Source organism: Camarhynchus parvulus, chromosome 15, assembly GCF_901933205.1.
Source record: "Camarhynchus parvulus chromosome 15, STF_HiC, whole genome shotgun sequence".
Taxonomy (NCBI): Eukaryota; Metazoa; Chordata; class Aves; order Passeriformes; family Thraupidae; genus Camarhynchus; species Camarhynchus parvulus.
In genome coordinates this window covers 13,533,626-13,547,456 of record NC_044585.1, presented here as the reverse complement: position 1 = coordinate 13,547,456, position 13,831 = coordinate 13,533,626, and the positions used below count along the sequence as shown (strand labels likewise).

General features: G+C 47.3%; 1 protein-coding gene across 1 annotated transcript in view; it reads left to right on the top strand.

Annotated features, from left to right (window-relative positions):
* Nucleotides 1-13,246, top strand: part of RIMBP2 (RIMS binding protein 2) — an 81,231-nt gene extending 67,985 nt beyond the window's left edge. The window contains 8 exon segments of the mRNA XM_030959240.1: nt 5,222-5,339; nt 6,051-6,235; nt 6,661-6,829; nt 8,081-8,190; nt 9,016-9,087; nt 9,311-9,418; nt 9,420-9,446; nt 11,797-13,246. Coding sequence (XP_030815100.1) covers nt 5,222-5,339; nt 6,051-6,235; nt 6,661-6,829; nt 8,081-8,190; nt 9,016-9,087; nt 9,311-9,418; nt 9,420-9,446; nt 11,797-11,988 — 981 coding nt within the window. The 3' untranslated portion in view covers nt 11,989-13,246.
* Nucleotides 13,247-13,831: the final 585 nt, after the last annotated feature.

The window sequence follows — 13,831 nt, the reverse complement described above, 5'->3', positions numbered from 1 at the left end:
GGGGGCCTTCCCCTGTCTCTGTGAGGATATACTGCATGTGCCACCCTGAAAAATGAGTTGTTTCTGAGCAAGGAGATTTGTAAAGACTTACAAAGCAGCTTCTGTTTTTCCTGTGTGAGTGATTTGTCCATGTACCCAGTGCTGGTCCCATCCCTTCCACAGGCTTAAAGCCTTCCTGTGAGAAAGGGAGTTGTTTCAGCTTTGTTTGATCAATGTGTTATCAGAACTCCTTGTGCTCTGAATTTTAGGGAATCACCAGAGAGAGCAGGAAATACATTCCAGAAATATTGCTTTAGTACAGGAATATTCATCATGAAAGAAACTTCAGTATAACAACTAAAGCATATGCAGAACACTGAGCACACCCAGTACTGAATATATATTTGCCATATTATATTTGTGCATGTGAATTGTATTTGCTTTATGTGTGTAGTAATTACACAAAACTGGGTTTTCTTAGAAAGCACAAACTCACAGGTTAACCTTTTCCCCAGTAGATTGTTATTTAACTAAAATCAGTACTACTTTGTCATGCATACAAGAATTCTGACCGTTGCTATGACTGCTTTCATGTGCTGTGAATTCAGTCCTTTTATTCTGATACTGTCTGCACTGAGACAGGTACTTTTTCAGTGTCAGAAATTACCAGTGTGTGTATTGCTGCACCAGCAGAAAGGCTGAAACCAAAATCCTTCTGCATGCCCATTGTATCCCCTTCCCCTGGCAAAAAGAATAACCCCCAGACTGTTCTTGTTCTTTATGCCTCAGAGGGTGTATTTACTTCTTGGATTTAAAATCGTATTACCAGTGTTGATATTGAGAAAGATCCAGAGCCTTAACTGCTGTGGGAAGTTGTTTTGACCTGCTAAGGTTTGCAGGCTTCTCTCGATGTAGTTCATGCTTGCTGACCTTTCGTTCACTTCTGTGGCGCTTTATCTCAAGTTTCACAGGTGTTACACACATTTTTAAAACAAAGGAAAATAGGTGAAACAGTCTAAAGTGACTTGGAAAGTTCCCTCTGCCTGGAAGGGGACAAGGTCCAAACGCAGCCAAGTGCAGAGCGCTCAGGGGGAGCTGCTGCTGACATCTCCAGGAGGATCTGCTGTTATTTCTGGGTGCTCCTGAGCCCAGAGGTGCCCCTGATCCGGGCATTAGGCACAAGGAGAGATGATCTCTGATGCAGGATCAGTAATCCTGGCAGCCAGAGCCAGCAGCTCCTGCCCTGTGCTCCCTTCCCTCTCCCAGAGCCCAGCCAGGACACTCCCAGTGCTTTGTGCAAATGGAATAGGAAAACTGCTAAACGTATCTGCATGTCCAGAATAGTTGCTGGGATGATTTTTACCTGCTTCTGGCACAAACAGAGACTTTTACTTGAGCTCCAGGCTGATGTGCAAGCACTGGTTTTATGGAGCAGGTACAAGACCATGATGAGGTTTGGTGGCAGTGCAGACCAGGTGCATCAGAGAGCAGCCTGTGTCCCTTGGGGCTTTCCCTGGAAGCCAAGCTTTAAAAATGGTGCAGGTTTTCTAGAATTTTAGGGAGGAAACCAGAACTCCCTTAATGATGGCTGTGGAATAGCTCTCCTCTGACAGGAGACTGAAGATATTTACTACTTACATAGAAGCTTTAGGAGATGCAAAGCAAGCCAGCTTGCTGGGGCAGAGCTGTCATTCTCAGCTGTGGGTTCTGGTTACAGAGGAGATCAGATGGCAGTTTGGCACGGGGCAGGAAGGAGTTTCAGTGCCATTCTCATCCACCATGCTGGACCCTGTACGTGGCTTCCATGACTCCGTTTCAAATGCATGAGTTTATTCTTGTTAAGAGCATCCCTCAGTTGTCTGTGCTGACCTCTCATGTTGTACCTGGCACCCAGCAACTTCTTAACCACGTCTTTATTTTTCACAGAGCCTCATTCAAAGCATGACATCCTTTTCATAATATAAGCTGCATGTCTTACGTTTGCCATTGCTCTAAAACTAATTCTGTCTTTATTTTTCTTTTCTTCCTTTTCCCTCCCATTTTATTTTTGTCACACACTCTTTGTTCTCTGTCTGGTTTTTGACATGACATAATCTTAAGGAGTACGATAAGAATAAGACCACTGAAGCCACTTTTGTGGAACAGCCTGGCTTTCCCCAGCAGACACGCCACAGTAAAAGGCTTTTCAGTATCCCAGAGGTGGCTGAAGAGGACGGTGAATACCCCGAAGTGCTGTACAAGCAGGGTTTAGGTATGCCCTATAGAAAGAACCCCCGAATAGCTAGAGGCCCCAGAGCTGGCAGGCCCTGCCATCAGGAGCAGCAGCACAGCCCCAGGCACCCGGCCCGGGCCAGGGCAGGGCCGGGGCTGCAGGAGCTGGAGGAGAGAGGAGGGAAATCCAGCCAGGCCCTGTCCCGCAGCCCCGACAGCGGGCTGGACTGCGGCAGCGAGGAGGAGGAGCCCCGGCTCGGCAGGGCACCGTGGGGCAGCGATGAAGAGCAGCCCTGGTGTGCTGGCAGGCACAGGAGCGGCAGCGATGAAGAGCGGTCCCGGTTCGGTGTCAGAGCCCAAAGGAGCAGCGATGAAGAGTGGTCCCAGCACAGTTTCAGACCCCAAAGGGGCAGTGATGAAGAGCGGTCCCAGCACAGTTTCAGACCCCAGAGGGGCAGTGATGAAGAGCAATCCTGGTTTGGTGGCAGACCCCAAAGGGGCAATCATGAAGAGCGATCCCGGTTTGGTATCAGGGCTCAAAGGAGCAGTGATGAAGAGCGGCCCCAGCACAATTTCAGACCCCCATGGGGCAGTGAGGAAGAGGAGCCTCAGCCCAATTTCAGACACAGGAGTGGCAGTGAGGAAGAGGAGCCCCAGTTTGGTGTCAGACCCCAGTGGGGCAGCGATGAAGAGCGGTCCCGGCGCGGTGTCAGAGTCCAAAGGGGCGGTGAGGAAGAGGAGTCCCGGCCCAGCTTCAGACACAGGAGTGGCAGCAATGAAGAGCGGCCCCGGTTGGGTGTCAGACACAGGAGTGGCAGCGAGGAAGAGGAGCCCCGGCTGGGTGCCAGAGCCCAAAGGGGCGGTGATGAAGAGGAGCCCCAGTTTGGTGCCAGAGCCCCCCGGGACCCCGATCCCTGTCCGTGCCGGCGGGGCCCGCGGCCGCTGCTGTCCCGCAGGAGGACCCTGACCCGGCAGAGCAGCATCGAGGAGGATTTCGGGGAGCTGGAGCAGCCCGGCGCTCCCCGCAGAGCCGAGCAGGAGCGGCCGCGGGGCTGGAGGAGCCTCCCCAGAGCAGCCGAGCCTAGGGCAGCTGCTGGCCTTGCACAGCCACCCCTCAGAGATGCACAAGGCTCCCTGGTGTGTGAAATATCTTCCTTCTAACATCTGCTTGCCAAATCAGTCTGGTTTCTTTATTCTCTTTATTTCTTGTTCTTCATTTTTTTTTGTTCTTTTTTCTTTTTTTTTTTTTTTCCCAAATTGATTTTTAAACTCCGTCCTTTGGACCCATCTGCTACATTTTCTCCCCATTTTTTTTCCTTCCCCATTCATTTTGGTTTATTACTCTGCATTTTCATTTATGGCCCTCTTTTGAGTCATGCTGAAATCAGATTAATTTGCTTTGCAATGATTTTCCCCCCAAACAAATTACAATAATGGCTGCTTTTATTAAAGGACAACTGAATCTAAATTTTAATTAAGGGTTAGCTGAACTATAATTTTTCCAAAAGATTGCTTTTCTTTATTTTGCCCATCTGAATGTTGCTCTAAAAGAAAAAAAAAAAAAACAACTACATTTTTAACTGGAGAAATGTTTCATCCATATTTTTAATTTTTTTTAAATTATTGTCAAGGAATTCATTTCATCATGTTGTTTTTATTCATCTCATTCCCAGAATTTTCAGGATATGCTCTTTATCATGGAACACCTCAAGACAAGAATCAAGACTCTCCCCCAGTGTGACAGTGACCCAGATTTATGGAGTCACAGCTTCATCATTTTTATTTTCTGCCTTATCTCCGCACTGTCACCACGCTGCCGTCCTTGTCAGACCATCTCTTCTTGCCTTTGAAGTTGCAGACTGCATCTCTGCAGAGAATGCAGGCACAGAGCTGCTGCCAAGGGGAGCCCAGGGCCATGCACACCTGCCAGGGATGCTCTGCACCACCTTGTTTGCATTTCTGCCCACTCACGTCCAGAGGAGCTCCAGGTGTGAGGGAGGGACACATCCCCAGAGAGCAGAGCCAGCTCTGCCTGCAGCCCTGGGGTGACACTGAATTCTGGCACATTCCACATGAGAGGAGAGCCAGCTCTGCACCCTGTGCCTGCAGCATCCCAGGGTGCACCCTCCATCCTGACGTGTTCCACAGAGAGCAGAGCCAGCTCTGCCTGCAGCCCCGGGTGCACGCTGAATTCTCACGTGTTCCACAGAGAGCAGAGGTCAGCTGCTGCTCCTGGAGCCTCCCAGCTCGGGCTGGAGTGACCCCACAGTTCCTCCCAGCAGGAGTGGTGAGCAGGCTGTGCTGGTGCCCGTGGCAGCAGGACGGGCTCTGGAGAGCTCCCACAGCCCCTGCAGTGCCCAGGCAGCAGAGCAGCTGTGCCCAGGGGGAGTCTGAGCCCTCCTGCACTTGCCCAGGGCCAGGAGCAGTGCCCAGGGCCAGGAGCAGTGCCCAGGGCCACCAGGAGCAGTGCCCAGGGCCAGGAGCAGTGCCCAGGGCCAGGAGCAGTGCCCAGGGCCACCAGGAGCAGTGCCCAGGGCCACCAGGAGCTGTGCCCAGGGCCAGGAGCAGTGCCCAGGGCCAGGAGCAGTGCCCAGCGCCACCAGGAGCCAGCCTGGCTCCTGCTGCACCTCCAGGGCTGGCACTGCCAGGTGTGCCAGGCTGCCAGGGCAGCCCCACCTGCCCAGCCCTCAGCCTGCCCGTGCCACTCTTCAGGACACTCAAACGCCACCTTAGCCGCAACAACAAAGGCAAAAGAATATTTCAGAAATTATTCTTTTCTTTTCTTTTTGTTCTGACGTGCGACTGCTGGTTTACAAAGCTCTGCCATAAATCAGGGAACCATTTTTTTTCTTTCGCAGGTCTGCCAGGCAGCAGTGCTCACTTTTCAGCTAACCTTTCAGTTAAAAGCTAAGTTTAGTTGCCTTTAGAGCTTATGCTTCCGATTGTGATTGACCCGATTCGTGTCCAGCCGTGTGAGCAGGATGTTGCCATGCATGGAACTGACGAGCCTGTTCTCTCTGTTGTTTTTTAGCTTTTAGGTAACCCAGCCTCTGCAGGACGGCCTGACAGGGCGGAGCATGCAGGGCGAAGGTCCTCCCATGGCAGTGCAGTGCCACAAAGGTCTCGGCCCCTGCTGGTCCCCTCCATTGGTTAGTTGGACAGAGCCGTGCATTCCTGTTCTTCGCAGCCTCACACCTGGGGAGGAAAGCATTAAAAGCGTTAAAAGCATTAAAAACCAGCAGCAGGCTTGGTGTGGAGCCAGGCTGCTCCTGGTTTGCGGGGGGTGAGATGGGCTGCAGACACTGAGCTCTGCTGGACGGGAGGGCTGGGGCTGCCCGGGGTGTGAGGGCAGTCCCTGGCACTGCTGGGAGCCTGGCACTGCGCTCAGCGCCTGCTGAGCTGGTTCCAGCTCACACACAGCTGGTCTCAGCTCAGGGAAATCTGCTGGCCAGTGAATCAGTGTGGCCACGCAGGCCTCCCCCAGCCGTGCATCCTGCCATCCATCAGCCGTCATTTGTGCGCACCTGCCATTCTCTTGGCTACTCTTTTCATTAATTCATGGCAAACTCTTGCAAACCTAACAAAAATGGCTTTCCTACGTGAGCTGTGCAAATGTCAGTCTGGTACAGGAAATCAGCCCAGCTTCCAGTGCAGCCTTTATAAGCTTTTTTTAAAATAGCAACTTGCTAATAATAAAAAATAAAACAAAACAAAAAACCCACCAAGCTTTATAGGACATGCAGTGAGGTTTGGGGTTTTTTCACTGAAATGCCAAACATGTTTAAATATTAACTGGGAGAGTTGGATGATGAGGCCAGCTTGTATTACTGAATTGTTCTTTCCTGGATTTGCTGTCACAGATGGCTACGGTGGCCATGACCGCCTTTCCCCAGACATTTACGAGGAGTCTGAAACAGACCCTGGCACAGAAGACCTTTCTACTCGAATATTTGTTGCACTTTTTGACTACGACCCACTGACCATGTCCCCGAACCCCGATGCTGCAGAGGAGGAGCTGCCCTTCAAGGAGGGACAGATCATTAAGGTGAGACGTGAGACCGCAGGGAACCACAACACTTCTCCAGACAGCTCTCCTTTGGGGGAACGCTGCCTGTGTGGTCAGAGCCCTGGGGCTTTTCCTTCAGAGGCTCAGGGGTAAATCTCACCAGACCTGGCAATTAATATCGAGTGCTGAGGGCTTAAAAATGATCACAAAAATGGGCAAAAGTCTCGAATTTGCTGTGGATAGTTAGGGCCAGTCTTTATTAAAGGTTTAGGTTAAGCCCAAGATTGTGACTCTGAAGTTCCATTGGCACAAACCCTGCAGGAAGGGCTGCTGCAGGGAGGAGCTTTGCTGCAGAGGAACCCCAGAAGTGCTGGTGTTGTACCAGAGCAGAGCTGCTGCATTTTCCAAATGCTTCCCAAATGCTAAAACCTTTTTGACCAATATTATCCTTCTCTGAATATCAGGTTTATGGGGACAAAGATGCTGATGGGTTTTACCGTGGAGAAACCTGTGCAAGAGTTGGCCTTATCCCCTGTAACATGGTCTCTGAGATACAGGCAGATGATGAAGAGATGATGGATCAGCTCCTTAAACAAGGTTTCCTTCCCTTGAACACTCCAATTGAGAAACTAGGTAAGGGGAAATACAGACATTTCCCTGCAGACTCTTGGCTTTCTTAGCTTGGCTGCATTTGCCTCTTGTTTTTATGCAGATGCGTCCACATTTTGCAGTCATTTACTGCTCCAGGGGATGCATTCTGGGTCAGGGTAAAGTCTGGATGACTTTATAGAACTAATATTTAATCCTGGTGATAGCATTGGCTGCAAATGGGGACCTGCAGCTTCACTGCTCCACTTGTTGCTTTCTTTTCTGATTAACAAAAAGGAAAAAAAAAAGTGGGTTTTGTGTCCTGAAATATTTACTGCAGTACATTTATCAATAACTGCAGTGCCTTTGGCAATAACTGCAGTGCATTTATCAACACCTGCAGAACTTTTATCAATACCTGAGTGCCTTTATCACCACCTGAGTACCTGTATCAGCACCTGCAGTGCCCGTGGCAGTACCTGCAGTACTTTTATCAGTACCTGCAGTACTTCTATCAATACCTGCAGTACCTGTGGCAGTACCTGCAGTACCTGTATGCACACCTGCAGTACCTGTGGCAGTACCTGCAGTACTTGTATCAATACCTGCAGTGCCCGTGGCAGTACCTACAGTACTTTTATCAGTACCTGCAGTACTTGTATCAATACCTGCAGTACTTTTATCAGTACCTGCAGTGCCTGTGGCAGTACCTGCAGTGCCCGTGGCAGTACCTGCAGTACATTTATCATCACCTGCAGTGCCCGTGGCAGTACCTGCAGTACTTTTATCAATACCTGCAGTGCCCGTGGCAGTACCTGCAGTACTTTTATCAATACCTGCAGTACCTGTGGCAGTACCTGCAGTACATTTATCATCACCTGCAGTACCTGTGGCAGTACCTGCAGTACTTGTATCAATACCTGCAGTACCTGTGGCAGTACCTGCAGTACATTTATCATCACCTGCAGTGCCCATGGCAGTACCTGCAGTACATTTATCATCACCTGCAGTGCCCATGGCAGTACCTGCAGTACTTGTATCAATACCTGCAGTACCTGTGGCAGTACCTGCAGTACATTTATCATCACCTGCAGTACCTGTGGCAGTACCTGCAGTACTTGTATCAGTACCTGCAGTGCCCATGGCAGTACCTGCAGTACATTTATCATTACCTGCAGTGCCCGTGGCAGTACCTGCAGTACTTGTATCATCACCTGCAGTGCCCATGGCAGTACCTGCAGTACATTTATCATCACCTGCAGTGCCCGTGGCAGTAACTCTCGCTCTTCTCCCCAGCAGAGCCCCGTGGCCGGCGCGGGGGCCGGCAGCAGCCGCTGACCACCCGCAGGATGGTGGCCCTCTACGACTATGACCCCAGGGAGAGCTCCCCCAACGTGGATGTGGAGGTAGGGGCACAGCTGTGGGGCTGGGGGCACACAGCCTGTGAGCTCCCTCAGTCATGCTCTAAAGTGTTGTTTGGTTTTGGTTTTAACTGGGCAATTGTAGAAGGAGAAGGCAAATTTTGAAATATGTGGGACATGGTGCTTTAAAACACAGCCTGGGTTGTTTTCTGTTTATTATTGAACCAAATCTTTTTCTAAATTATGGTGTTTCAGAGTAGTTTGGCCAACAAATCAAATAAATTGTGCTGATGTATTGCAAAGATTTTGTTTGTTCTCTCTCCCATGGCCAAAGGAAATTAAATGTAACTTAAAAGGCCCACCCTAATTGCATTTAAGCCACAGGCAATTAAAAGAGCCCAGTGCACTGGGTGCTGATCAGAGAGGAGCTGCCCACTGTGAAGGTTTTGCTGAAGACAATCCAGCACAGCTGCAGTGCAGGAGCCTTGTGCCTCAGGGCTTGGGCTGGGCGATGCCCAGAGCTCCCTCGCAGCCCTGAGCAGCTCCCTGAGCTGCTCCCCCTCCACCAGGATGGATTTAGGGACCCTTTGAAGCTGCAAGTCAAAGCCTCAAAGCTTGTGCAGGTTCTTCAAGGCCTGAATGTCTCACCTGTTGGTCACAGGGAGTCCTGTGGGTGTCCACACACAATGGGACAGGCGCTGGGCATAGCAAGCTGAGGAAAAAACCCCAAGGGAAAAAGCAAGAGGTTTGGCTGTCAAAGATCAATTTAGTTTCACCTGTGACAACATGGAGGAGTGGGGGGAAATCTGAATGGATTCCCTAGCAATAAAGAAAGGCTGATCTTTGCCTGTCCCTGCTCCTCCCCTGCAGGCTGAGCTGACCTTCTGCACTGGGGACATCATCACTGTCTTTGGTGAGATCGATGAAGATGGATTTTACTATGTAAGTTGGGTCTGCTGGCTCAGCCCAAACTGCTCCCAGCTCCAGCAAACACCAGCCTGGGGAGGGGATGTGGAATTGTGTGAGCTCTCAGCCTCCCCAGGGGCCGGAGATGGGAATTTCCTCTTCCTCGCCAGCTTTGAAATAGGCAGAAATGTGTCCCTGCCTCGTTGGGAATAGATGTGGTGGGATGAAAGCACTCACTGCTCCTTCCCTGTGCTGGCAGGGGGAGCTCAATGGACAGAAGGGGCTGGTTCCTTCCAACTTCCTCGAAGAAGTGCCTGACGATGTGGAAGTGTTTCTCTCCGACGCGCCCTCGCGCTACGCCCCCGACGGCGCCCATGCGAGCCAAGGCTAAACGGGTAAGCAGCCCCTAAGGAGCACCTAAACTCCCATCTGCCATTCCATTCTGTCTCACGTATCATTTAGACGTTACTTTTAACATTACGTTTAAATTCATTTGCCCATTTAAAATTATCTTTCAAATATATAAAATAAATCCTGAGGGAAAATGGCTTTAGCCTTCGCCAGCTCGTTACGTTTGTAAATGGAGAAACTGAACGGACTGTTTGGTTGCAGTCATTGCAGTACCGCCCTTCATAACCTGAATTTGAGCAGCTCTTTCCTGGTGATACTTATTTTCCAAAGCTTCTAAATTGCTCTTACTGAAAAGGTTCTTGTGCACAAAAGCCTGGTACCAGTGTTCCTCTAAATACAAACTGTAACTGCAGCTGATGGACTGACAGTGGTCGTCTCTTAATCCTTACAACTTCCTGTTCCAACTGGTGATAATTAATTGCTCAGAGACTTCTCTTTCATGAAAGAATTAATCATGTTTAGAGTATCTCATTTTTGGTTTTGTTTCATCACTGCAATACTTTTATATATTATATATTTTATATATATTTTTATTTCTTTGCTCATCTGCTTGGAAACAGAAGAAGAGTGTTCATTTCACACCTTAATAAGGCAATGTAGCCTTCACGTAAGTGAGCAACTGAAGATACCAATAGAGATTTCAATTAAAGCTACCTGGCTATCTAATGCAAGTCTTGAAACTTAATTGTGGGGGAAAAGAAAAGAAATATGTCTCCAAACCCCTTGGCCACCGAAGACCAGGCTGTATGCCTTTGCTGTACCTAGTCAAGTCCACTCCTTTCTTGGGAGACAAATCCTTTAAAACAGGAGCCTCTGAAATCCATCAGCCCTCCCTGTACGAAGGTCAGCGTTTGGAACATATTTCTTCCCGAGCTCAATGTTTATGTTTACATAGAGAGGAGAGTTTGATGTCTAACTACCCTACAAACAAAGCTGCATATTGCATTGCTAGCCAAGCTGGGATGTAAAAATTCCAAGCTCCTGTGTCAAGAGAAAAGCACAAAGCTGCAGCCCCTGCAGAACCAGCAGTGCCGCTGGCACGGACGGTAGTTTACAAGGGGATAGTTGGTTCTGAACTCACTACACTCAAACACAGCTACTTAAATTGTCTGCCTTAAAATGTGTTTTCCACAATCTATTATACCCCAGTTTGCCTAAGACCAACTATTCAACACTTCTGAAAAGAATCCCCTCCTGTGGTACAAGTCACTGGATTTTCCTAGCAGCGTACGTTTGCAATATTAGCAACTGTTTGGTTTACCAATGCAATAAAGTCTCGACCTGAAACATGCAGCTCACTGAATGAATGCATTAGACTCCATATCTGGTATCTTCAGGTGTACGTTGGGGTGCTTTACCAAGTTGTTTTGGTTTGTTTTGGTTTTTTTTTTCATTAGAATTAGACCTTGAATTAAAATCAAAGTAGGCTTGAAGCCCCTTTGCTTAACTCACTGTTGCACAAGGCAGTAAATTGCTGACGTTTTAACCTCAACCAAAGCCAGCAGGCCTCCCTACAGCATGGATTCTACTGTGAAAATATCATCTTAATTGATAGCAACTATTTTGCCAGCTGGCCACTGTACTTAGGATAGGCTGAGTATATGTAATTTTAGCATTTTCATCCAAGTGCTTTTGATGACTGGAAAAAAAAAAACGCTGTTCAAAATATTTAGGAATGCTGTCATCTAACAACCTCATAGCTGCAGCATACACATCAAGCACTCAGGGCCTTTAAGCTTTCTTTGATTGCAATTAAGGTTCATTTTAGCTTTTTCTTTTTCCTTTTTTTTTTTTTAAGCCAGTGTGCCATCTTCTCTAATCTGTACATAAAGTTTGCTAGCCAATTTTAAAGAAAAGGCATTTAAAGGACATTAAAAAGTAAGTGATCATGTAGCATTTTAAGTATTTTCTTCTGAAAAGAGTTTGGCTTCTATAGATTGCTAATCTGTAGTAATTAACATGTTTATTTTTCTTAAATCTATAGCTGAAAGTATCCCTCTCCATTTTAGTACTATCAGAGTACTGAAATGAAAAACCAAAGCCAATTTTGTGGCTTTTATGGCCAGAATTCTGGCAAAGCAAGCGTATCCAACAATTCCTTTAAAAAGGCATAACCAAAACTGGGCTTTATTGGTGGGTTTTCGATTAATATTTTTTTTTCTCTAAATTGATGTATTTTCCATAAGCCCACGCAGTATTTTGAGCCAGAGAGAAGAAAGAAACCAGCCCTTTTGTTTAAGTGGGTAATGGGACAAGTGATGTTACCAAGTTTCTTGCTGCTGATGGCTTTGAAGCTTTCAAAGATTGAATAAATGATAACAATGTACCTACTAGGTTCCTCCTGAGAATACAGGTACCTCCCGGAGAGCACCTTCCCCCACAGTTCATCTCCATTCCGGGTCTCCTCCGTCACCTGTGATGGGCTCTGGTAGCCCCGGGAGAGGCAGGGATATGGCCTCGAAAAAGAAAAAGGGGCTGCTTTCCAAAGGCAAGAAACTGCTGAAAAGGCTTGGTGCAGTGAAATGAGTCCTGTGCTCCTGGACAACTTGTAAAGCTTCCAGTCTGTGTACCTTTTTTTTTTAAGTCAAAACTAGGGCTTTCATGACTATGCAGTACTTTACCAGACCGTTGCATTTTTAACTCTGACATCAATAGAGTCATGCCAATTGCTTAATCAAAACAGCAAGGAAAAAAGGGAAATGGATTTGTTGTTGCAAAAACATTTTTTAAAAAGTAAAAAAAAAAAAAAAAAAAAAAAAGGTATGGGATTAAGACCAGAAGAACATGGTTTTATTTGAAGTCATCTCAACACCTGCAAACTCCATTGGAAAAATCTCAGCCTTTATTCTCCTTTAACCATGAGTGGGGGGAGAAAACTCTTCACTGATTGCTAGTTCAGAGATCACCCCACTGGATCCACTCATTAACAAAAATGGTCTTGAAACTCCTAGTTGAATCAGCCTTGATGTTTTGCCTTATTAATGCACAATGATTTGTACTGTCTAATAAATATGCAGCGTATACTTTGTATGTACTGTGTATGCAGCTGTGTCCATCCTCCCTCCACCAGTAATTCCAGATGAACACTGGTACTGCCCCAGCCCTGTCTGATGGACTCCTGGCAGTGTGCAAGTGCTGTGCTAAACCCTTTTCAGTTTTTGCTCCCCCAGTAAAAACCAAACCCCTGGACTGGTTTGCCATTCTCATTCCAGGGGAACCAGGCAGTGTAAGTTACTCAGAACCTCACCCCGTTTCCACCCTCCAGTTCTGGGGTTCCTGGTTCCCTGTTCTAAGCTACTGGGAAAAACCCAACTGCACACCAAAACCCCTTTAGTCCCCAGTTTTTTCCTGTGGAGGTTCAGTCCTAGGTTAAAAGGCATTTTCATTCTGCTGCTGTCAGATTGAGGCAAGTCCATCTGCAGTGAAAGGACAAAGTGTTACAGCCACAGCCCCATGAGGCTGCACCAGGCTCTAGCAAACCCCAATTGCAACATTGGCATATCACAAAAACCAATCCTCCACACTGATGGCAGTCATTGGCTGTTACTATTTTGTAATTCTTGTCCATTTGTAAATTGTTTTTACTGTTTATACATACTTTTCAGACTGCCTTTCTTTTTGTAATTTATGGAAGGTTTATAAATGAATGATCAAAGCTTCCCCATTGTGTCTTCAGATAACAATGTAAATTACTGTAAAATACTGTGTGCTAGATTACAACATTTAATTAAAGAAAATAACTGGCCTACATTTGTGGTAAAGTACTGTGTGGGTGTGTGCATGTGTACAGTCGTTGTGTATTATATTTTATATAAATAAATAATTTGATATTTTGTAGAGTGCAGTATGTTTTATAAATCCCCTGTGTCAGCTGCTGCCTTCCTGTGTCAGCCTTTTTGCAGAACTGTCCATGGCCACTGAAGTTCACTGCAGAATAAAGAAAAGCTCCTCCATCTGCAAGGGCTTCCCAGAGGTAAAAAAGGGTCGCAAAGTTACTCCAGCAATTCTCCCATCTGTGCCAAAACCCAGTGGTGAAGCATGAAATACACAGAACAGGCTCAAACGGGCAAGGATTACAGCAACAACTTTATTTAAATCTCACAAAGAAAAGCAACAAGGTTCACAACAAGGTGGTTAAGAAAACCAGCACTAATCTGAATTTCTCCACGTGCAGTATCTTGACTCTGCTACTGCAAAAATCTGAAATCAACCTCCATCTCCACCCCTGCTGTTAGTTTCACAAAATGGACTGCAGAACAGTGACCAATGAAAACCTCAGACATGAACAAACCAGGGCTGCTTCCCACTGTTTGGAACTACAAAACCAAAAACCCCAAGCCTGCCAGTGCACTGATATTCCTTGATGGAA